The sequence below is a fragment of the Hemitrygon akajei genome, chromosome 6 (genome assembly GCF_048418815.1).
Source record: "Hemitrygon akajei chromosome 6, sHemAka1.3, whole genome shotgun sequence".
NCBI classification, from domain to species: domain Eukaryota; kingdom Metazoa; phylum Chordata; class Chondrichthyes; order Myliobatiformes; family Dasyatidae; genus Hemitrygon; species Hemitrygon akajei.
Window position 1 is genome coordinate 46,950,383 of NC_133129.1, and position 24,659 is coordinate 46,975,041.

General features: G+C 37.1%; 1 protein-coding gene across 4 annotated transcripts in view; it reads right to left on the reverse strand.

Annotated features, from left to right (window-relative positions):
• fcho2 (FCH and mu domain containing endocytic adaptor 2) overlaps nucleotides 1-24,659 on the reverse strand; it is a 204,209-nt gene that overhangs the window by 68,143 nt on the left and 111,407 nt on the right. Inside the window, exons 14-19 of one of the 4 annotated variants that reach the window (XM_073048321.1) lie at nucleotides 23,251-23,262; nucleotides 22,966-22,990; nucleotides 20,473-20,515; nucleotides 14,994-15,088; nucleotides 3,806-3,862; nucleotides 1,182-1,655 (exon numbers count right to left, since the gene is read on the reverse strand). In XM_073048321.1, coding sequence (XP_072904422.1) covers nucleotides 1,182-1,655; nucleotides 3,806-3,862; nucleotides 14,994-15,088; nucleotides 20,473-20,515; nucleotides 22,966-22,990; nucleotides 23,251-23,262 — 706 coding nt within the window. The remainder of the gene's footprint in view (nucleotides 1-1,181; nucleotides 1,656-3,805; nucleotides 3,863-14,993; nucleotides 15,089-20,472; nucleotides 20,516-22,965; nucleotides 22,991-23,250; nucleotides 23,263-24,659) is intronic. The other 3 variants (XM_073048322.1, XM_073048323.1, XM_073048324.1) reach the window with 3 other exon arrangements.

Sequence of the window (24,659 nt, forward strand, 5' to 3'; positions counted from 1 at the left end):
ATTCAATGGCTAATTAATCAAGACAACACACAGTTGACTCTAATCAACTCAGAGTTTGACATTGTGCAGAGATTGTAGCGAATATGTCTAGCTTCTGGTAGGCACTTAATTAGTGGGAGCATCAATCAGATGATATGTGCTGTAACAAATTTCAGCGCACTGTGCCTCCAAACTGTAGCACTTACTTTATCTGTCAAGTACAGATTCCAATCTCTGATCAAATTGAACCCTTTCTGGTCAGGGACAGAACAATCTAAATTTCTACCAGCCTACATACCCAGATTTTCAAGGACATGCTCTACCACTAACAGCAGACACATTGACCTCACTTACTTTGCATTGATTGCACTAATCAGATGCCAATCTACAAATCTCCCCCAGTTAACAAAGAATTTAGGTTCCTAAAGAGTAATGCCAGTTTCCATGGATACTAAAAAAAAAGTCAGAAGCTAATCTCCTCCCAGTGAGGATGCAGTAAATCAAAAGCAAATTGTGACAGGCTGAAATATAGTACAAACTTACAAGTAATTCATCCAAAGACCATTGTTTCAGACAGAAGAGCACAAATGCTCAAGAGATTGTTTTTCTAATGTTAAATAAAGAATGAAACTTTCAAAGCATTTTGGGCTGAACAGTCTGACAACTAACTGTTTTAGAAAGAGCCTTCTTATTTATCTGACTTAAAACCTTAACCTTAAAAACAAAATATATATTGCACCTTTCTTGTAACACTTACTCTTCCATTACTTTAATAGCACCCACCCATAGTGATTTTTAAACTGCAAATTTAAAACTATTAAATCTTCGTAATAAACTAATTTTCCCAAACATTCATAAATGATCAGTAGGAATTAATTATCTGACCCCAAATAACATCAACCTGAATATAAGGTACTAGATTATCTGCAAATTACTCTGAGTACTGAATACAAGAAATAGAATCCTATTTTTAGAACATAGTGTCAAAGTTATACAGGTTACAGAAAATCTGCAGATTACAGCGAAGTAGCTTGGTATAGTCAGTGCAATCACACTTGTATGAGTGCAAAGGTGCACAATTTAATGTTCCTATCTATTAAAAGAAATGTATCCAAACTACTTCACTTTGAAGAACAGAGCAGTGACATTAATATCCAAGGCATAAAATATTATGTAATTCATACAAATCATATTTGGCATACCATTATTTAAATGAGTAACCACAGGCGTTAAACTAACATCCATAGGTTGAGATGCTGAGGATGTAAAACTTCCAGTGTCATTCTCTTCAATTGGTAGTTTCTTGCTGCCTGTAAAATCACTCTGAAGGTCACTTTGGTCATCAAAAGTGCTGTTGGAAGACGACAACTGAAAGGAGGCCACAGGAGGATTGGAGTTTGATGGAGCTTTAACTTGTGTTGGTTCCTTTAACTCTAAGTTTAAAGGTCTGCTTGAATTTAGCTCATCATTAAAGGAAATCCACTGAGTCCGTGAAGTAGGAATGAAAGTATGGCCATTTAAGGTTTCTAAAATTGCTGCTACACTAAAACCTATATCAGGACTAGAACTCTTAGATTCACAGCTTGACTGGTGTTTCACTGAGGACTCATATTCTACACCCCATGGTGAATTAGGACTTGAGAAACTTGAGCTCCCTTCATGCCATGTTAATTCAGCTGAAGGAAAAGGAAAAGTTAAAAGCTTGCGAAATATATGCAATAAAAAGTGTAGAATATTAACTTTATGATATACACCATCATCCTCATGAGGCATTTATTCCAACTCGAACAACTAAGCCAACTAAATGAGTTTTATTGAGTGTGTCCCATGGTTTGAGAATAAACAACCTACAATAGATGCACGTTGCTTAATTCTCTTAAAATTTATGAAACTATCAAGACTACAATATTAATAAAATATTAATCATAACTCATTAGTAAGGTGGGTGTAGGAATAGGGTTAACTTTTTAAACTCAGTTATCTAATTGAAAATATGATGCAATTTAATGAACATTTCATCCCTTAAGTGGTTAGCTGGTAAAATGAAATTACAGAAAATTTATACAACAAAATTGTACATTCTTGTACAAGTTCAAAATCTTAATCACATTAAACAAGAAGCGGTAGTAAGTACTAAAGAAATTGTAAATAAAGTGAAGGTTAATAAATTAAAGCAAAAATGAAGACTAGGGTTTTTGAATCTTAACTTTCTGATATTACTCTGGAAAACCACTTTGAACATGCTTAGATGAGGGGTTAGAATTGTTAACTCCATCAATTGCTTTTATAATTTACTAAATTCATTCTACAATCAAAGGAGTTCTACTTCTCACTTTCCAATTATTCATTTTAATTACCAAGACAAAATCCAATGCCAAGAAATCATAATTATAGACCTAAAATATGATCAACTAATTATGTGGCCATATGTGCGGCTTCAGAGCTGTGTGTCAGACATGGCTATAAGCAACACTGGGGCCCCAAAGGGGACAGTATTAGCTCTCTTCCTGTTTACACTGTATACCTCAGACCTTCAATACAGCACGGAGACATTCTCTGATGACTCAGCAATAGTTGGGTGTAAAAGTTGGGAGGATGAATACAGGGCCCTGGTGGAGGACTTTGTCAAATGGTGCAAGCTGAATCATCTGCAGCTCAGCATTAGTAAGACGAACGAGATGGTGATGGACTTTAGGAAGACTAAGCCTGCATTACTCCCTGTTATTGATGGTGAGGCCATGGATGTGCTGAGGACCTACAAGTACTTGGGGGTGCACAGAAATGACAGACTTGAGTGGAGCACCAACACAGAGGCTTTGTACAAGAAGAGCCAGAGTTGCCTCTACTTCCTAAGGAGACTGATGTCCTTTGGAGTATGTGGGACTCTCCTTCAAATGTTCTACCAGTCTGTTGTCATCAGTACAATCTTCTATGCAGTGGTGTGCTGGGACAACAGCATCAATACAGGTGATGCCAACAGGCTCAATAAACTGATTAAAAGGGCTAGCTCTGTTATAGGAGTCAAACTGTGCACTTATAATACTACTGCAACACTGTAATTTCCTTTGGGATCAATAAAGTATTTATCTATCTAAGCTTTACACTCCTGTTCAATGAACATTGACTGCTCCCCAAACAGGTTCTACAAAACTCTTTGATCTCCATTGACCAATTATTAGCTGTCCTATAAAATGCTAAGTACATCATTAAGTGGCTTCCTTCAAATATGCTATTTGATCTATCATCTACTTTAAAAGATTTTAATGAATCCTTCAAATAAATGGGATAATCAATGAAACTACAGTAATAGAAGCACTACGTCATAATGCTCGTTTCTAGTACAATTTAGATAAAAGATTTTGGGTTTCTGAATTGTTAAAATATCCAAGAAATTTCATCAATATAGTACAATATCCTTTACGTTGCAAAGCTCTGGAATTTGTTATGTCAGTATTCATGTTATTTGTAGATCAAGTGGGCAAAACTGAAACAGGCATTTTTGAAAAAAGCCATATGCATCAAGATGTGACATAACACACACTTATTTTCTACATATCAATCAGCAAGGTGGTATTACTGTCTAACTATTCAAATAATCCTTAATCAATATTTTGAATATAACAAAGTTGAAAAATATAGTTTGAGCATTCTTATAACCTTGTTGAAGACACCTCAACAAGCTAATTAATGAGATGCTTTGTACTTTTGTTGCCTTTTAAAAGCTTGATTACTATTCTTCAATTCTCCATTATAAGACCACTTTGCTGTATAACAGGGCACAAAAAAGAAGTTCAATATTACAGCTTTTCAATAGAGTCTTATTTACCTGATGTAAATAGCGTGTGTACCTCAGAAGTGTTACTTACTGGAAGGAAAGGAAAAGCTAGGAACAAAGTTAAGAAAAACAAGGAGGAAGACGAAAGCACAACTAGTTAATGAAATATAATGCCAGAATGATTACATTTTAAAAGTCCACTAACAAAACAAATTTAATCTGTTAATAATCAAGACAATGGTAATTATACCAAAAGAATTTCCTTGTTCTCGTGAACTAGGCAAAATACTGATTGAGATGGCCACATTAAAAATAGCATCCAACATCTACTAAATCATAATGTTTCCACCACAGGAGAAACTTAATGATTCTATCTCTGGCCACTCTTAGAAGATGCAAAATTAAGTCAATTGCTTTGTTATCTTCCTTGGTTTAGCCAAATTTCCATTCAAAGCTGCGATAATCTACACCTCAGCAAGGCTTTCCATACTCCAACTCAGTATAAATTATTTTTTACTTGTTGAATCCTACTCCAAGGTTTCCTTCTAAGTTAAGTATGGTAACAGGCCCTCCCAGCCCATGCTGCCCTATTAAATCCATGACCAATTAACCTACTAACTTGCATGCCTTTAGAACATGGGAGGAAACTGGAGCACTCTGACGAAACCCATACGGTCAGAGAAAGAATCTACAAACTCTTTACATACAGTGGCGGAAATGAACTTGTGTCGCCGTAATAGTATTACACTAAATGCTATACTACAATGCTGTCCCCCTGTAATTAGGATAGATTAGAGGGGGTGGTAGTATTTTCATTAGAGGAAAAAACTGAGGGGAGATCTGATATAAATTTCCTAAAATAGTAAGTGCTCATGACAGCATAGAATGGATAGTGGGAGGCTGCTCCTCCTGGTGGAGAGGTCAAGGACTAGAGGTTATAGATATAAAATAAATGGGAACAAAATTAATAAGGACACAAGTAAATTTCCCTCAGTATACATATACATGTATAACTTTCTAGTCATACTATAAAAATAATATGACCCATCACTACTTTTATTTTTTTGGGAACTTAAGTAAAACTTCCACCAACATTTTAGGTCAAAGTAACCTTGTCACTGTAAGGGGTATTAGCTTTTTCCCATTTAATTTTTACCTGCCTTGTTATGAATACTATATGCATGCAGATTTAGAGCATTCAATTATAGCTTTGCACATTTCTTTCTGCTCTGACTTTTGCACAATTACAGTGCGTATGAGAAGTATTCACCCCCCCCCCCCCCCCCCCCCGGGAAGTTTTCATGTTTTATTGTTTTACAACTTTGAATCACAGTGGATTTAATTTGGCTTTTTATTATGCTGGTCTACAGAAAAAGACTCTTTCATGATGTAAATTAATTTCAAATATAAAACACAAAATAATTGATTGCTCGAGTATTCATCCCCCACCCACCCAAGTTAGTATGACACACCAAATCATCACTGGTGCAGCCAATTGGTTTTAGAAGTCACATAATTAGTTAAATGGAGATTACTTGTGCAGTCAAAGTGTTTCAATTGATTGCGGTAAAAATACACCTGTATCTGGAAGGTCCAACTGCTGATGAGTCAGTATCCTGGCAAAAATTACACCATGAAAACAAAAGAATGCTCTAAGCAACTCCATGAAAAGGTTATTGAAAAACACGTCAGGAGATGGATACAAAAAAAAAGTCCAAGACACTGAATATCCCTTGAGAGTACAGTTAAGTCAATCATCAAGAAATGGAAAAGATATGGCATAGCTGTAAATCTGCCCAGAGCAGGCCATCCTCAAAAACTGAGTAACCATGCAAGAAGGGGACTAGTGAAGGAGACCACCAAGAAACCTATGACAACTCTGGAGGAGTTTCAAGCTTCAGTGGCTGAGATGAGAGAGTTTGCACATACAACAACTGCTTCCACTAGTCACAGCTTTATGGGAGAATGGCAAAGAGAAAGTTCAGAGTTTGAGCAGTTTTGTAAAGAATGGGAAAAATTGCAGTATCCAGGTGTGCAAAGCTGATAGAGACACAGAATCACAGCTGTTGATGCTGCCAAAAGTGCATCTACTAAATACTGACTTTAAGCAGTTGAGTAATTGTGCTTCAATTATTTTGCATTTTATATTTGTAATTAATTTAGATCACTTTGTAGAAATCTGTTTTCACTTTGACACAAAAGAGTCCTTTTCTGTTGATCAGTGTCAAAAAAAACCCAAATTAAATCCACTGTGATTCAATGTTGTAAAACAATAAAATGTGACAACTTCTGGGGGAAATGGAACTTACTTAAAAAAATTAGAAGTCTGTCAGCATCTATTTATAAAGGCAGGTCTCCAGCAACTTATATTTTGTTTCAATGGTTTTTTTGCCACCTGAGTTTTTTCCTACTGTCATTAATGCACAAATTTTCCAAAGTGCTTATAACCAACACTGGTGACAAGAGAAAATTTTATTACCATGCAAAAAAACTATTATGTTCACTTTTTTCTAACAGACAATTTTCATTTCTAAACTTTTCCTCATTACCTTTGAGATTGGACCATAACAATGTCACTTGACAAAATGATTTTATAATTTTATTGGATGATAAAACTGTTCATATAATAAAAATGCTCCTATATCAAGCAAACACCTCTTGCACAGAATTTTCAATTTTAATTCTGTTAGTTGTCATCCCTGCAGTAATTTAAGTTAAAGCAAATTCATAGTGTTTGTATGTGAACAGTTTTATCGTCCAATTAAAGTATAAAAGCATTTTGTGAAGTGAGTGATATTGTTATAGTCAAAAGAGAGTTACTGAAAAAAGGACATCTTCCCTTCTTCCAAAATTTATTAAAAAAGACTATTGAAAATGAACTAAGACACTGATGGATTTGATGACTTTTAAGGAAAAAAATAGAAGTAGACAGTATCATGCCTATTTTGTGTGTGGCCTAGGGCAATATTTTAATGTGATCTTGGGCCTTGGATGCAGAAAAATATAGGAAAGGGAAGGGTTGAGAAAACATGTGGTGGTTCAGGGAAGGGTGGAATCAGTGCGATTAGAGTAGTTGTGTTTGAGATGGCAAGATCACAAATTTGATTATCAAGGGAAGGAGATTTGATATGATATCAGAACAGATGACGTGAGTGGGCAGTTGAAAAACTGACCAATACAAATCAAGCTGCAATCCTCTTGATAACCCTTGCTATGACATCAAAATATGCAATTCTTTCCATTAGCTAAATATCACTGTGCATGCCTGCCACTCTTGATGTGTAAGCTTGTGACACACAGAAAATTTTGGAAACCATAACAAAGAATGTAATCACATTGAAAAAGGACCAACTCACAACTTCATTCTTACAGATGCACCTGTTTATGACAAAATTGGAAGAAGAGATCATGTTTTTACACTGAGAACACCCATTATTGTGTTTTTGCCTGCCACTGTCTAAATTCAATAGATTCAAAACATACTAGGCGCTCAAAACTGGGCAGTCATGAGGTGCTGTGTTTAATGTGATGGATAGGATGTCAAAAATGTTTACTGTAATTTTATGACCCCACACATTCATCCATATGCTATTTACACAGAGCTGGAGGACCAACTGTGGATTAGTACAGGCTACAGAAGAATATGCTAGGAGCATCACCAGGTGAAGCTAACCATATACTTGCAGACACATATGCAGGTCTACATGCATCCCTAATAATGAAAAGAGATATATTGGCGAAGGAGCCTAGCAATTCCTTAGTTGACAATTCTGCAGTTCTGTCACATCAAATTGTCAAATGATGGTGAGCAATTAAACAGCCACTGCACAGCAGTTTAGAAACAGGAATAGATCATTTCACCCTTTAAATCTGTTTCAAATGATAATCTGAAACCTCTCTCCATAAATCTAACTTTTAATCATATTATTTTTCTTTGGTTATTGAAAGCTTTCCTAAAATAAGCACATCAAAGACATTTGTAATAATGTTCAGTTAGCACTGCTGAATTAGTTAACACAGATAAATACAGAATTGTTGGGATTAGGCAGGAAAATCGAGTTGAAGCCAAAGGTTAGATCAACCATGACCTAGCAACTGGTAGAGCAGGCTCAAGTGGCTCCATAGCCTATCCCTGCTTCCATTTCTTATATTCTTGTCAGAGACAAGGCATTCTGCAGAATGTGAAACACCTTCTGACATTAGAAAGATCTTCTACCTCCAGCTCTAACAACATATTTTGAAAAGAATTATTCAGATTAAAGCAACCAGCTAAATAGACATCTCTCATCCAGCATATTAAACATTCACTGGCTTTTTCATTAATGCACTCAGTGGAAATGTTCATCATCTATAGGGTACACTGAGTAAGCTGACAAGGCTGCCAATAGTAATTTCAAACCCATAAACAATAAACCAGAAGTATAGGACACAATCTGTAAAGACATACACCATCCTCACTTGGAAATATATAATCCGTTCTCACATTGCTGAGCGACCAAAGACTTGAAACTCTCATCTATTACTACATGGTGCAATTCATGGAGTGCAGACAGTTCAAGAAGGTACCACAAAATCATAAGTATAAATGAAAACACACAATTAATGCTGACCTTAACAGCAATATTGACATCCTATGAATGAAATCAAGGTGTATTTTCCAGTCTGAGAAAAGGAGATACAATTTATTTTCCAAATATACAAAATCCTGTTTACTTTGCCTGGCTTCTTCAATAACTGTACTTAATAGGAAAAATATGCTTAGAGATCGTAAGATCAAAAGGCACAAATTAGATCGTTTGGTATATCAATCTAATCTATTTCATAAACAGCTAATCTATTATTCCTTCTCAACCTCATTAGCCTGCCTTCTCTCCATAATGATGAACATTCTTACTAATCAAAATCATATCAAACTCCACTATAAATATGCCCAATAATTTGGCTTCAACAGCCATTTGTGGCAATAAATTTCATACATTCACAACCTCTGGCCAAAGAAATTCATCCTCATCTCTGTTTCAAAGGTATGTATTTTATTCTATACTTTCTTCCCACTACTGGAAACATCCTCTCTACATCTACTCTGTCCAGCTTTCAAATGTCACTAAGTTTCAATAAGATCATCTTCCCTCCAACCTCATCTTACTAAACTCCAATGAGTACAGGTCCAAAGCTATCAAACACTCCTCATAGGTTAGTCCTTTCATCCCCAGAATAATTCTGGTAAACCACCTCTAGGCACTCTTCAAAGCGAGCATATTTTTCCTTAGATATAGGGCCAATATATAGCCTTAGGTATAGCCAATTTGGACAGGTTGAGGACAGCTCCTTCAGCAGCGAAATCTAGGCTCAGAGCAATTCACTGACGGCGGGGCTGGGTCCTAGTGTGAGGTTTGGACAATTTAAATGCCAGCCCATATCACCTGGGGGCTTCTCTCTTTATGATACTAAGGCTATGAGACCACCTGCTGCTGCCGTGCTTCACGTCTGCCAACTTTGCAGTGATTTACCCCATTATTTAGCCCAAGATCTTAAGGCACAAACTAACGGAGATGGGAGTAGACTCTCACATGGTGGATTGGATAGTGGACTACTTGACAGATAGACCTCAGTATGTGCGGTTGGGAGACTGTAGGTCTGACACGGTGGTCAGCAGCACAGGAGCGCCGCAGGGAACCGTACTCTCTCCGGTCCTGTTCACCCTGTACACATCAGACTGATGTTCGCTGATGACACGGCCATAGTGGGGTGTGTCAGGAATGGACAGGAGGAGGAGTATAGGAAACTGATACAGGACTTTGTGATATGGTGCAACTCAAACTACCTGCGTCTCAATATCACCAAGACCAAGGAGATGGTGATGGACTTTAGGAGATCTAGGCCTCATATGGAGCCAGTGATCATTAATGGAGAATGTGTGGAGCAGGTTAAAACCTACAAGTATCTGGGAGTACAGTTAGACGAGAAGCTAGACTGGACTGCCAACACAGATGCCTTGTGCAGGAAGGCACAGAATCGACTGTACTTCCTTAGAAGGTTGGCGTCATTCAATGTCTGTAGTGAGATGCTGAAGATGTTCTATAGGTCAGTTGTGGAGAGCGCCCTCTTCTTTGTGGTGGCGTGTTGGGGAGGAAGCATTAAGAAGAGGGACGCCTCACGTCTTAATAAGCTGGTAAGGAAGGCGGGCTCTGTCGTGGGCAAAGTACTGGAGAGTTTAACATTGGTAGCTGAGCGAAGGGCGTTGAGTAGGCTACGGTCAATTATGGATAACTCTGAACATCCTCTACATAGCACCATCCAGAGACAGAGAAGCAGTTTCAGCGACAGGTTACTATCGATACAATGCTCCTCAGACAGGATGAAGAGGTCAATACTCCCCAATGCCATTAGGCTTTACAATTCTACCGCCAGGACTTAAGAACTTTTTAAAAGCTATTATTAATGCTTTTTGAGATAGTGATTTAGATGCATATCATATTTTTTACTGAGTTAAGTATTGTATGTAATTAGTTTTGCTACAACAAGTGTATGGGACATTGGAAAAAAAAGTTGAATTTCCCCATGGGGATGAATAAAGTATCTATCTATCTATCTATCTATCTATCTAATATGATGAACTGAATACCGAGGCTTTGGGCATACTCTGGGCAGGTATTTGGATCCAAGGACTCAATTTGGTTTGGAATGCTCTTGTTGTTGCTTGGTTCTATTGTTTATGACTTGTTGTGTGCTTTTTTTTCTCTTTCTCTGTGAGCACGGTGGGGGGGGGGGGGGACTTGGTCTTAATTTTAAAAAAATATTTTTGGTTTCCTTCCTTTGCAACAGCCTGTAAGCAAACAAGTCTCAAGGTTGTATAATTTATACATCCTTTGATGATAAATGCACTTTGAAACTTGGAAGTTTGAAAACTGCTCACAATACTCCAAATATATTCTGACCAATGCCTTATGAAGCCTCACCATTACATCCTTGCATTTATATTTGAATCCTCTCAAAATGAATGCTAACGTTGAATTTGTCTTCCTCACTACTGACTCAACCAACAAGTTAACCTTTAGGGAATCCTGCATTAGGAGTCCAAAGTCCCTTTGTATCTCAAATCTCTGAAGTCTCTTCCCATTTATAAAATAGTCTACGTCTTTATTTCTGCTACCAAAGTGCATGACCATATATTTCCACACACTGTATTCCATCTGCCATTTCTTTGCCCATTCTCCTAACCTATCACTGATACACTGATGCATGCTCTTTCTAAAGTTATAAATGTAAAAAATTTAAAAGCAGGAAGAGGAGAATCTTCAAGTTCAAGTTCAGTTTATTGTCAACCATGCATCTGTATATTGCCAAATGAACCAATGTTCCTTTTGATCGTGCACAACACAGCACAACACACACAACACAAACTAATATTACCACAAAGAAATTAGCAACTAATAAGGTACATATTTGATACAAGTTAAAACGTAAACAGTATTATGCTTCTAAAGTACACAAAATGCTGGAGCAGAGGGGAAGCCATCATTCTGGAAGTAAATAAATATTTACACACACAAAATGTTGGAGAAAGTGAATAACCAGACGATGTTTTGGGTCGAGACCCTTCATCAGGATCCGTGGATTTCCAGCATCTACAGATTTTCACTTGTTTGTGATTGAAATATTACGCTATTGGCACATCATTTGTGATGAGGCCTGGGGGGTAACAGGGAGTTCTGTAGTCTTACGGCCTGGGATAAGAAGCTGTTTCCCATCTTACCAATACCTGTCCTAATGTTATGGTATCTCCTGTCCGATGGTAGGGAGTCAAAGAGATTATTGCATGGATGGGAAGGATCACTGACAATGCTAAAGGCCCTGCGAGATAAATATCTCTAACTAGAGGAAGACAGAACGCAATGAACCTCTCAGCCGTCCTTGCAATTCCCATACCAGATGATGGTGCAGGTGGTCAGGACACTCCCAATGGTGCTCCTATAAAAATTGGTTAAAATGAGGGGGGCGGGGGGGGGGGGCAAAAGCCTTACTTGCCTCAATCTCCTCAGGACGTGGAGATGCTGCTGTGCTTTCTGACCAAGACGTAATGTTGTAGGACCAGGTGAAATCATCTATTATGTGCACTCCAAGAAACTTGGTGCTCCTAACTCTCTCCAAGGAGGAGCCCATGTATGTGCAGTGAGGAGTAGTCAACCTGTACCTTCCTAAAGTCCACAATCATCTTAAATCCACAATCTTGCTCTTCAAACATTAAAACTACATAAGATATGACTGAACAAAAATAGAAAAAGAAATACTCAGCCTGGCAGTGGCTGTGGAATAAGGAAAAAAGATGACATTTCAGGTTGATGACCTTTTATCACAATGATGAAAAGTTGAAATCAAAAAATTGCAGAGAAGAAGGGGTGGAGAAAACCCAGGAACGCTGTTGTGGGATGCAGATTAGGAGAGAAAGAATGCTAGAAAAGTTACAGAGTCAACTGAGAGGAGGTGTTGAAGGTTTGTTAACTGCAGCTGACCTGGCTGGAGGAGATGAAAATAAAAGGAGATGAATGAGGAAATGGAGAGAAATAGAAAAGACAATGCTGGAATTGTGTCAAACCAAATGTAATTGCTAGGAGTTTGAAAAGAAATACTGAAAATACTCAGCTTTGACACAAAATAGATAACCTGGATTTTTTTAATTGTGTCACATCAGACAGTCAGCCATTCTTGTCTGGCGTGTAGTGTCACGATTGGTCTCCTTTCGGATTAACTGGGTCACGATATGAACGTTCTTGACTCGACCCTTTTTTTTACAAGGCTGAGTGGCTAGCTTGACACTTAATCTGGCATGGATGGAAAGCATGCTTGGGGGGTGGCCTGACTTGGATTTGAACTTAGGAACCTTCGCTCCGGAGTCTGGCGCTGATGCCATTGCACCACCAGCCAGCCTATGATTACTTAAAAATGATAATACTGGAAGTTGAATTCAAATTTTCCAACTAGCAGTAACGTCTTCCTCTCCTGAACTACCCAGCACACATCACCCTGTCCCTTTTCCCTCTTCCACCCACTCCAATTGACGATTACTCACATGCTCCTTTCACCAGTTTCCTTTCTCCATTACTACCATCTTCCCTCCTCATCTTCTTAATTCCATACCGCAACTTCCTCTCCTATCATATTCCATCATCTTCAAATCCTTGTCACTTTCACCAATCACTTACTAGCTTATGGCACTGTTCCCATGCCCTCCACCCCACACCTTTCTATACTGGTTATCTCAAAACAGTCTTTCCAGATGAAGACAATATTCACTCGCACTTCTTCCAATTGAGTATACAGTATTTAGTACTCACTCTGCAATACTGACTGAGTGATTACCTTGTGAAGCACATGCATTTAAAACAGTCTTTCCAAATGAATAAGAAATTCACTCACACTTCCTCCAACTGATTATACAGTAATTGGTCACAAACAAGAGAAAATCTGCAGATGCCTGGCCTACAGAGTTCCTCCAACATTTGTGTGTGTTGCTTGCAGACAGTATTTGCTGTTCATGCTGCAATATCGGCTAAGTGATTACCTTGTGAAGCATGTTTATTTAATGCACAAGATTAACCCTAAGCCTCCAGTTGCCCAATGCAAATTTAAGGAACAAGATCTCATCTTCCATCTGGGCACATTGTAGATTTAGAAATTCATTATCAAATTCTCCATCTTTCATTAAGTCAGTCTTTCTTTCTGCATCAGAACTGGTCACTTTTGCTTGACATTATTTTAGCTCAATTTTTTTTATAGTTTAAGTATAACCTGGCCTATTGGGATGGATCAAAACTCTGCGTTTAGCTATATATCACACAGACAAAATCGTATAGTTGGCTTTTAAATACTACCTTAAGTTAATTTGGTCTCACTCTACTAGAGATGCTCTCTTTGTTTTTAATCACCCATCTCCTACTTTCCCTGGTATTGAAAACTAAAATCTCTGTCTCAATTTTGCCAAAGGATTACAGATGTGAAATCTTAACCCTTTTCTTTTGACAGATGTTACCTGACCTGCCAAGTGTTTTCAGCACTGTTTTTAGCAGAGAACACAAGTTAGTTTTAAGATCTTATAAGGATAAGGGAGGGATTGATAAGACAGAGAGGATAGCTCTCATTGAGTGAGAGAGATTAAGGTCTGCTAAGGTTGCGGATGGTTTAAGGTGATGGTTAGGCTATCTTATTGATAGGTTAATGAGAGAAATTAGAGAGAGAGGCCAGCTATAAATGAACATGCAATAACTGAAATGCAGGAAATGTCCAGCGATCAGGCAGTATTAGTGGGAAAGAACAACTGAGTTACATTATTGAGGTATAGCTCAGTTCTGATACAACAGAGAAAGCAATTGCTTAAACTTGTTAGAATCAATATTGAGTCCAGAAAGCTGCAACATGCCTAAACCTTCTCTTCTATCTCTCCCCCAGCCACTATTTTTCTAATGGCACTTAACATGCAAAAGCAGGAAATGCAACATCTGGTCTTTCACCTCTTTCCTTCCCATAATCCAAGGACCCAAGCAGTCCTGCTGAACTCAATACCAAGTTCAACAATTTCAGGTTAATGCACTACTTTTATTTGTTAACTTTCAGGCTGTAATTTTCAACAGTCATACAAAATAAGTGCTTTCTTTCCCCCTTTGTTGGGTGTAAACAATTGGCTTAAATACAAAAGCTTTGGCTGCATTGCTAATGTGATATGCATTCTTTACAGCTATGGAAATCAACAGACTCTATATACCTTAATGAAAATTAGTAGAATTAATTTTTAAATATATATTATTTATACATCGATAAATGTGCTATTTTATTTCATGAAGATGTGTGAAATAACACTATAATGCAACCTATACATTTTATTAAACTAAGAGCACCTGGAAAACACTGCTAAAAATGAAAATCAGTTTAAGTGGTGCTTCAATGTAGGGTTAAATAACCTTAAGGAAACAAAAATTGTGATCAATAAAATACCATCATCATGGTATCAAGGACAATGGTATCAAGTAATAAGGACATGATTAAATTAAACTGGAAACTCTTAACAATTGCACAGAATCAAAATGTGTTGGATTATTCTACACAAAGGGTTAATTCAGCAATGTTAATTGCATATTTTAAAAAATCACAAGAATAATACATTTTACTTTAAAATGTCAAATAAAACTCTTACTCTATTCAAAATATTTACACAGTTGAACAACAAAAGAACCTAGACATCTACCTGATGAAGTAGTTGATGTAGATGAAGATGAGGAATCAAGTGGAGGTCCAAACAATGGATCCAATGAAAATAAGTCACTGCTAACCCGTTTGGCACTATATAATATAAATCAAAATTGAGAGTTTTATTACATTGCACCTTGCAATAATACTCAATAGAGTCCAATTCTAAAAACTAGTACATGGACTGGACTATCAGATTTTCCAGACTATTGAATCTTATTCTAATTAACACTTAAACACACTTATACTTCTCTTCTGTTTTACATATTACTCAACTCTACAATAAGATTTTCAGTGAAGCGACTGAGTTTGAAGAGAAGAAATAAACAAGCAATACATACTCTGGCTTGAGACAAAGCTACCTATATTTCTAACCCCTAACATTCTAGACCCCAATGCGAGCTGCAGTCACATATCTTGTCCCAAAAGCAGGAACCCTGGTTCTGGCTACGAACCCCACTTGCACTCTGTCATCAGTTTATATCCTAATGAGTGAGCCAGATGCTGGACAATCAAGCTTTCTGAACATCAGATGCTAGGTTAACGGAGCTTTCTTGTAATTTTAATTTAGTTGTCATGAAATTCATTATTCTCATTAACATTAATGCTTGTGTAACTGACATTTTAATAAATATAGACCCAGAAACAGGCATGGAGTCAGCATTTCATATTTTGCTCACATCTGGACCATAATTTGCCAACGATTGCTTCATAAATCATTTATAAGCAAACATATAAATAGCTTGTAAATGGGCAAAGCAGTAGTAGATGCTATAGAAACATGAGATATTCAGATCAAGATAAACACCATTTTCATAGTGATAAGAGTTTGCCAAGTGTTGCAAGGAACATAAGGTTGTAATTGTAGGTGATTTTAATTTTCTACGTACTAACTGGGAATCCTGTACTGTAAAAGGACCAGATGAGATAGTCTGTCAAATGCGTTCAGGAAAGTTTCCTTCATCAGTACAAAGAAGTCCCAACGAGAGAGCGTGTGATACTGGTTCTGCTATTAGGTAATGAGAAAAGGCATGTGTCAAATGTGGAGGGGAACACTTTGCATCCAGTGACGACAATACCATTAGTTTGAAAGCATTCTAAATTGGAGAAAGGCCAATTTTGATGGTATCAGAATTGATCTGGCAAATGTGGATTGGGACAGGTTGTTTTTCTGGCAAAGTGTACTTAGTAAGTGGAAGGCCTTCAAAAACAAGATTTTGAGAATACCAAGCTTATATGTACCTGTCAGAATAAAAGGTAAAGATAACAAGAGTAGGGGACCTTGGTTTTCAAGAGATATTGAAGGCTGGTTAAGAGAACAAAGGAAGTGCATAGCAGGAGTAGGCAATGAGGTGCTTATGGAATATAAGAAATGCAGGAGAACACTTAAAGAAATCAGGAAGGCTAAAAGAAGGCATGAAGTTACTCTAGCAGACAAAGTGAATGGAATCCTAAGACATTCTACAGATATGTTAAGAGCAAAAGGATTGCAAAGGACAAAATTGGTCTCTGGAAGACCAGAATGGTGATCCATGTGTGGAGCCAAAACAGATGGGGGAGATCTTAAATTAATTTTTTGTATTTATTTTTACTCAGGAGATGGACACAAAGTCTATAGAAGTGAGGCAAAGAGGTATCAACTTCATGGACTCTATACAGATTACAGAGGAGGAGGTGTTTGCCACCCTGAGGCAAATCAGGGTGGATAAATCCTCAGGGCCTGACAACGCGTTCCCTACAGGAGGCAAGTGCAGAGAATTGCCGAGGCTCTAGCAAAGATATTTAAATCATCCTTAGTGACTGGAAGGTACTGGAGAATTGGAGGATAGCCAATGTTGTTCCGTTGTTTAAAAAAGGCTTTAAATATAACCCAGGAGAGAGTTGGCTAGTGAGTCTGATGTCAGTTGTGGGAATGTTATTGGGCGGTATTCTAAGGGTCTGGATATTTAAGTATTTGGATAGTCATGGACTGATAAGAATAGGCAGCATGGCCTTGTGTGTGATATGTCAGGTCTAACCAATCTTAGAGAGTTACCAGGAAAGTGGATGAAGGCAAGGCAGTGGATGTTGTCTACACAGACTTTAGTAAGTCATTTGACAAGGTCCTGCACAGGAGGGTGGTCAAGAAAGTTTAATCACTCGGTGTTCAGGATGAGGTAGTAAATTGAATTAGACATTGGCTTTGTGGGAAAAGCCAGATTTTGGTGGTAGAGGGTTGCCTCTGACTGGAGGTCTGTGACTATTGTGTGCTGCAGGGATCAGTGCTTGGTCATTTATGTTAACGATCTGGATGATAATGTGGTTAACTGGATCAGCAAATTTGTGGATGACACCAAATTGGGGGTGTAGTGGACTGTGAGGAAGGCTATCATGGGTTGCAGAGGGATCTGTAGCAACTGGGAAAATGGGCTGAAAAATGGCAGATGGAATTTAATGCAAGGTGTTGCACTTTGGTAGGACCAACCAAGGTAAGACTTACACACAATGAACAGTAGGGCACTGGAGAGTGCGGTAGAACAAAGGGATCTGGTAATATAGGTACATAATTATTTGAGAATGGCATCACAGGTAGATGGGGTCATAAGGAAAGCTTTTGACAAATGGGCCATCATAAATCAATGCATTGAGTACAGGAGATAGAATATTATGTTGAAGTTGTACAAGACATTGGTGAGGCCTAATTTGGAGTATTGTGTTCAGTTTTGTTCACCTACCTACAGGTAAGATGTAACCAAGATAGAAGGAGTACAGAGAAAATTTACAAGGATGTTGCCGGCTCTGGAGGACCTGAGTTATCAGGAAAGACTGAATAGGTAGGACTGTATTCATTAGAACGTAGACGATTGAGAGGAAATTTGGTAGAGTAAACAAAATTATGAGGGATATAGATATGGTAAATGCAAGCAGGCCTTTTCCACTGAGGTTGGATGGGACTACAACTAGAGGTCATGGGTTAAGGGTGAAAGGTGAGAAGTTTAAGGGGAACATGAGGGCAAACTCCTTCACTCAGCAGGTTGTGAATGAGCTGCCAGCATAAGTGAGCATGCAAGCTTGATTTCATTGTTTAAGAGAAGTTTGGATAGCTACATGGATAGTAGAGGTATGGAGGGCTATGGTCCTGGTGCAGGTTGATGGGAGTGGGCAACTTAGATGGTTTTGGTGTGGATTAGATGGGCCAAAGGGCCTGTTCCTGTGCTGTACTTCTCTATGACTCTTTATACCAGCTATATCACCTCTCCACTCTTGATGCAGTGCCCTGACCCAAGAAAGCAACAATGCCTTCACAGATGCCCACTCACAAATGCAACTTCTCCCACTGAGTTTTTCTCCAGCAGATTTTTAACCTGTTTTCTGTTTATTGGACATTTGGTGGTAATGTCAGAGACTGGAATGTCACAAAGGTGACCTGGAATAAATTGCTTGAAGAAGCAGCTAGCTATAGAAGATCAACACGTACAAACAAGCTAGATGAACTCAGCAGGTTGGGCAGCATTCGTTGAAATGAGCAATCAACAGATGCTGCCCGACCTGCTGAGTTCATCCAGCTTGTTTGTACGTGTTGATTTGACCACAGCATCTACAGTATACTTTGTGTTAGTTATAGAAGATTTTTTTAGAACCAGAATTAGAATGCAGAAAGGCTAATCTGCATGAACCATTACTATTTACACAGAGAAAATTTGCAATAGATGAAAGGTCTGCTTTTGGTGGGAGTCAAATAACTTTGGACATTATATACTGGCCAAAATATTCATCAGCTGAATTTGATGTGTGCAAATTCACTGCCTATTTATAATTCCAGATTTAGAATGCCCTATAGCCTTGACTGAAGCTAAAATAATTTCAAGCTATTTACTTCTGACTGATAAGTGTGAAGTAAATGAAGATTGTTACAAACATTAAAATTGATAATTTTGGGAAATTACAAATATAAAATATTGTTTTATTCAATGTTTATTTGGAAATTCCAATTTATCACACAATATCATTCTACTTATCTGAATGTAATGAGCCCGCATTTGTTTCTCTCCCACAATACTAAAATTTAGGTGACATGTTCTTGGATATAACCCCAGAATTCACCAAAGTGAACACTTAGTTAGCTCATTGGGATGTAATGTTAAAATTGTACAAGACATTGGTGAGGCCAAATTTGGAGTATTGTGTACAGTTCTGGTCATCGAATTAAAGAAAAGATGTCAACAAAATAGAGAGAGTACAGAGGAGATTTACTAGAATGTTACCTGGGTTTCAGCACCTAAGTTACAGAGAAAGGTTGAACAAGTTAGGTCTTTATTCTTTGGAGTGTAGAAGGTTGAGGGGGGACTTGATAGAGGTATTTAAAACTATGAGGGGGATAGATAGAGTTGATGTGGATAGGTTTTTTCCATTGAGAGTAGGGGAGATTCAAACAAGAGGACATGAGTTGAGAGTTAAGGGGCAAAAGTTTAGGGGTAACACGAGGGGGAACTTCTTTACTCAGAGAGTGGTAGCTGTGTGGAACGAGCTTCCAGTAGAAGTGGCTGAGGCAGGTTCAGTTTTGTCGTTTAAAAAAAATTGGATCAGTATATGGACAGGAAAGGAATGGAGGGTTATGGGCTGAGTTCAGGTAGGTGGGACTAGGTGAGAGTAACCGTTCGGCACGGACTAGAAGAGCTGAGATGGTCTGTTTCCATGCTGTAATTGTTATATGGTTATAAAACTTAAAATCCGCATCCACTTATTTCTCCCATTTTATCTGTGTAATGGTATTTGGTTCTGAGTGTCCTACTGAGCATGTCTGTCTTGAGACGGATCTGCCTATCGTACCCTGATTTTTGTGCTGATCGTTCACTTAGTAACTCTATTATTTTCTTCACATTTATTCATGGTACATACAAGGATTAACAAGTTCTTACATCAATGTACAATATTCACATCATGTCAATGCAATTAGTTCTATCACAAAAAAGGCAGGAACACATTAAGTGTCTACTCATCTATTAAACTGCTAAAAAAGTAACAGATGTGAAGGCATAATAAAGAATATCTTCAAAATGTAATGTGGAATTTCAATAAATAATAATGAGAATCTCTTTCCATAGTTAGCAATGTTTTAAGTTGGAAAATATAAGAAAATTTGACAATTAGTCAAACTTTAAGCCAAACAAAATTCTTGAAACAGAGTTTTAAGCATATTCTAATACATTTTAAGTTCATCATAACAGTTAAAAATGACAAGTAACCAAAATGTATAAATATTGGTAGAAAATTTTTCTTTATTGTGCTCTTGAGATAAATAAAAAATGTAGGATAGTATTTGTATTTTGTTAAGTCTTAAGTAGCTAATAGCTAATTCATGAAGAAAGACAGTACAGCTAGATATAATTTGCCAATTAGAGGATAGCATGAGTAACAAACACATAACAGTCTTTTCTTCAATCTCTTTTCATTCATCTTCAAACATGTAACCAGCTACTATCCCTTTGGCAACTTACTCAGATGATGGAGCATGCAATCTTGCTCGAACCAGTTCTTCACCTTGAAGAAAGGAAGAAAAGGGATATAAGTTAGGCATTCTAATATGCTTCTGAAAGAAACATACAACACATATGTTTTGCTAAATATTCAAAATTAATTCTTTAATCTTTTCTGAAAATCAATTTATGATTCAGTAGCTGTAGAATTTCAATGAAGATAGGAAATATTTTCTAATACACAGAAACAAAAATACAATTTTACAGCAAAGAGGTTAATATCTGGCTTATTGTGCACATGCCATCTTGTGAGAACAATTGCTTAATTAGTTCCACATTCCTTCCCTTCAAATTTGCAAGCAATATTATTTTCAAAGTTGCTCTTGAATGAATTTTCTTTTTTTTGCAAATATTTCCTACAATTTCAAAGTACACTTACTGAGGCAATTCCTCCTGAGCCATTTGAACATCAGTAAGACTCAAACTTCTGTGCACAGAAATCCAAGACCTAATGAACTACAGATAGTGCTACAATAACATAAAACTTTTATAAAATGTCAGAAACATTTAAAAGTTATTAAGTTGCCTCAGAGCTAAAGGCTGTGCAGAGATCTGAAAACAAAGATGCAAATTGTAGTGAATATCTTACTTAACTGGAACCACATTAAGTTGCTGAGTACAGGGATGGATGAGCAGGACTTGTAATTTCTGAAACAAGTAGTAGTATTGACTGATTTCAAGTTCAGTCTGGGGGTGGAGAGTTGGAAGCTTACCTGTGGCCATTATCAAAAATAATAAATGTGAAGAAGAGAGTTTCAACAGCAGATGAATAGTGATTGGGTTACCTTAGAGAAATCTCCTGAAAGTGGATGTTGGGGAATTATGACAATGGCACAGTGATATGGTCAGAAGATATGTGGTATTTTAAATATCAAATAATCTCAGTTTCAAGGATTTCCTGAGGAAAGCGATGGAGTTAATCATTGAGGAGAATGAGAATGAGGTAAGAGATAAAATGTTAGGAAGATATATGGATTAAATTAAAGAAGAAATAAAGGGCAGAACTACATTGCTGAGAATGTACTTTATGCCTACAAACAATCAAAGAAAATAGAAGAACTAATGTCTAGGCAAATACCTAACAAGTGCAAACGCAACAGCTATTAATTGTGAGTAATTACTCAAAATTTACAGCAATAACGTAGTGTAAAAGATGCAGAGAGCACAGAGTGCATTTAGGACAACTTTTTTAGTCAATAAATAGAAGATGAACAAAAATGCTGGGAGATATTTCTGGATTTAATTTCAAGGAACAAAGCCAGACAAGTGGAAGGTATATTTATGGGGAAAATAGTTCTGTTGAAATTCAGTTAGATTTAATATAATAATAGAAAAGTTTCTCATTTGAAGGAAATAATTTCTATTGACTGAGAAGTGATTTACAAAAGTGAACCAGAAACAGCTACGTGAAGGCAAATCAGCATTAAAATAGATTCAAGTTGCTAGGATAAACAATGTTCAGGTAGTGAAGTATAACAAACCTAGAGTCTCCTGGATGCAAGGTCCATGGAGGGTAGGAAATGGCCAAAGAAAAAAGTAAAATTATGTTAAACACCAAAAGGTTTAGATTGCACAAAGCCCCAAAAAGTACAAAAAGTGCAGAGAGCACATTTTTTTAAAAATGGGGGGGGGGGGGGGGGGGGATCAAGAATGACAAGTCTAAAAAAATTCAAATTTACTTCACAAGTACTTAAAAGAGTCAGAAGATACTGAGGAAAGAGAAATGCTTATTAGGAAACCCATACTTGGAGGCAGAGGATTTGGGTAAAATTGTTGATTGCTTATTAAATATTTTTCAGATGTTTTCACAGAAGATTGAAATATGGTAAGACACATCATAAAGAAGGAGAGTGTTAACTACTGGATTACAGACACAAATGGCCCAGAGGAAATTGCAGCCCCACGCTTCATTTACTAATATCCTTCTCAGTTACAATTAATTCCCTATCAACAATCAGACAGATAAGTTTGTTGTATGCATAAAAAGTCAAACATCTTCCTGTCTGAAAAATGATATACATTTAATATTAAAAAATTGCACAACTTCAGTATTGGAAGTAAAACTGTCTTGGTCAAAAATACAATATTTGCAAAAAGATGAGTTTAATAATGTTAAAAAACTCTGGGGATGTATACAAGAAATAGAAAACAAAGTAGGATTTTATAGTTACATGCATCCTAAAATTAGTTTATACAGATCCCTAAGCATGACCAGTGGCTTATGACTTTAAATAAGCACACAAATAGGAGAGTTTTAGGGAGCTGTGGGCCAAACACCGACAGGTGAAACCAACTTGTTGGGCAGTATAGTAGCCATGGACAAACTGAGCCACAGGACCTGTTTTAAGCTGTATGACCATCAGGAACAGAAAATAGTTTGACAATACAGAAAATGTAACTCAATCGCAGTTACTTAGCATAAAACACAAAAAATGATTTAACAATCATACTTACTAGATAAATTTCTTTTCATTGAGATCTGGAATGACAAAATAAACATTGTTCAGAAATACAGTAAAACCATAGTTCAAATTCTATTAATAACAAATATAAAAAACAGAATCCTTAGGACTACATATATTTTGTTAATTCAGCAAAGTAATGACTCTGAATTTCCTGGTGGCATACAACAGTGTACAAATACAAATATTGTTTATAAACATGTACAACTCATTCTTATCTACAATTAGCAGTACATAAATTCTCTCTCAGATATTCAGGGATGAAATAATCACTTACCGGACTGTGCCTCTGATGTCAGCATGTAAACAAAAAAGTAAACGTAATGTCAAATACTCATTTGTTAAATTACATTTCAATAATATATTTACATCAAGAGATCTCAAAAATGAAGGGAGAAATTTTCTGCTGACAGATGCCCTATTCCTACCTTTGTTTTTTCCCCACACGTGCCTCTAAGAAAAGTCTTCCACTGATAGACCAGTGCCAGTTTGGAGACTCAGTGAACTTCTATACCTTTCTGACTGCCACTGATACTCTGTATCCTGAATGCTATTTACAGTACTTCTTCAAGGGCTTTCCTACTATCAGCACTGTTGCTTGAATTGAAAATTTGATAATGCTGAACACTAAGGGACAAAATACTACATTTAATAAAAGGTTAAAAGAACAAATACAACAGGTGTAGTTAAAAATAAAATACCTTTAAATCAACTGAATTAATCAACTACAAACTACATTTCATTTATTGTCCGCTCCTCAACCACATTTTTCCCTGTCCGATTTTAGCTAGATCAGGTCCCAGACAGATTTATGAGCCTTGGAACTGGGAAATCTGAAGAAGTTCCACTATCCTAGAACAGTGCAGGTGGCCCATGATTGGCACTTAAGCTGGAGCAGAACAGATGGCCAGACCTTATTCATCTGTTTGGATTCTCAATCCTCTGCCAATAGTGCTTAAAAACTAGATCTGAGCTGATCTGATAGTTCTTAAGTTCCCAAAATCCTGATTGCTAAGTTACAGAACATGGGCCTCTGTACCTCCCTCTGCAACTGGATCCTCAACTTCCTAACTGGAAGACCACAATCTGCGCGTATTAGAGATAATATCTCCTCCTCGCTAAAGATCAACACTGGTGCACCTCAGGGGTGTGTGCTTAGCCCACTGCTCTACTCTGTCTTTACCTATCACTGTGTGGCTAGGCATAGCTCAAATACCATCTATAAATTTGCTGATGATACAATCATTGTTGGTAAAATCTCAGATAGAGACGAGAGGGCATACAGGAGCAATATACCAACTAGTGGAGTGGTGTTGCATTAACAACCTTGCACTCAACGTCATTAAGATGAAAGAGCTGATTGTGGAATTCAGGAAGGGTAAGATGAAGGAACACATACCAATCCTCTTAGAGGAATCAGAAGTGGAGAGAGTGAGCAGTTTTTAAATATATATTATTTCTGTTTTTGCACAATTTTTAATCTATTCAATATACTTATTTTATTTATTTTCCATATTATGTATTGTATTGAACTGCTGCTGCTAAGTTAACAAATTTCACGACATATGCTGGTGATAATAAAACTGATTCTGAAAAAATATATTTTAAAAACTACATTGCTTTTGTTCCAATAACTTTTATTTAAGGATGTGTAATTAAGCACTTTCATTGAGAAAATGAATAATA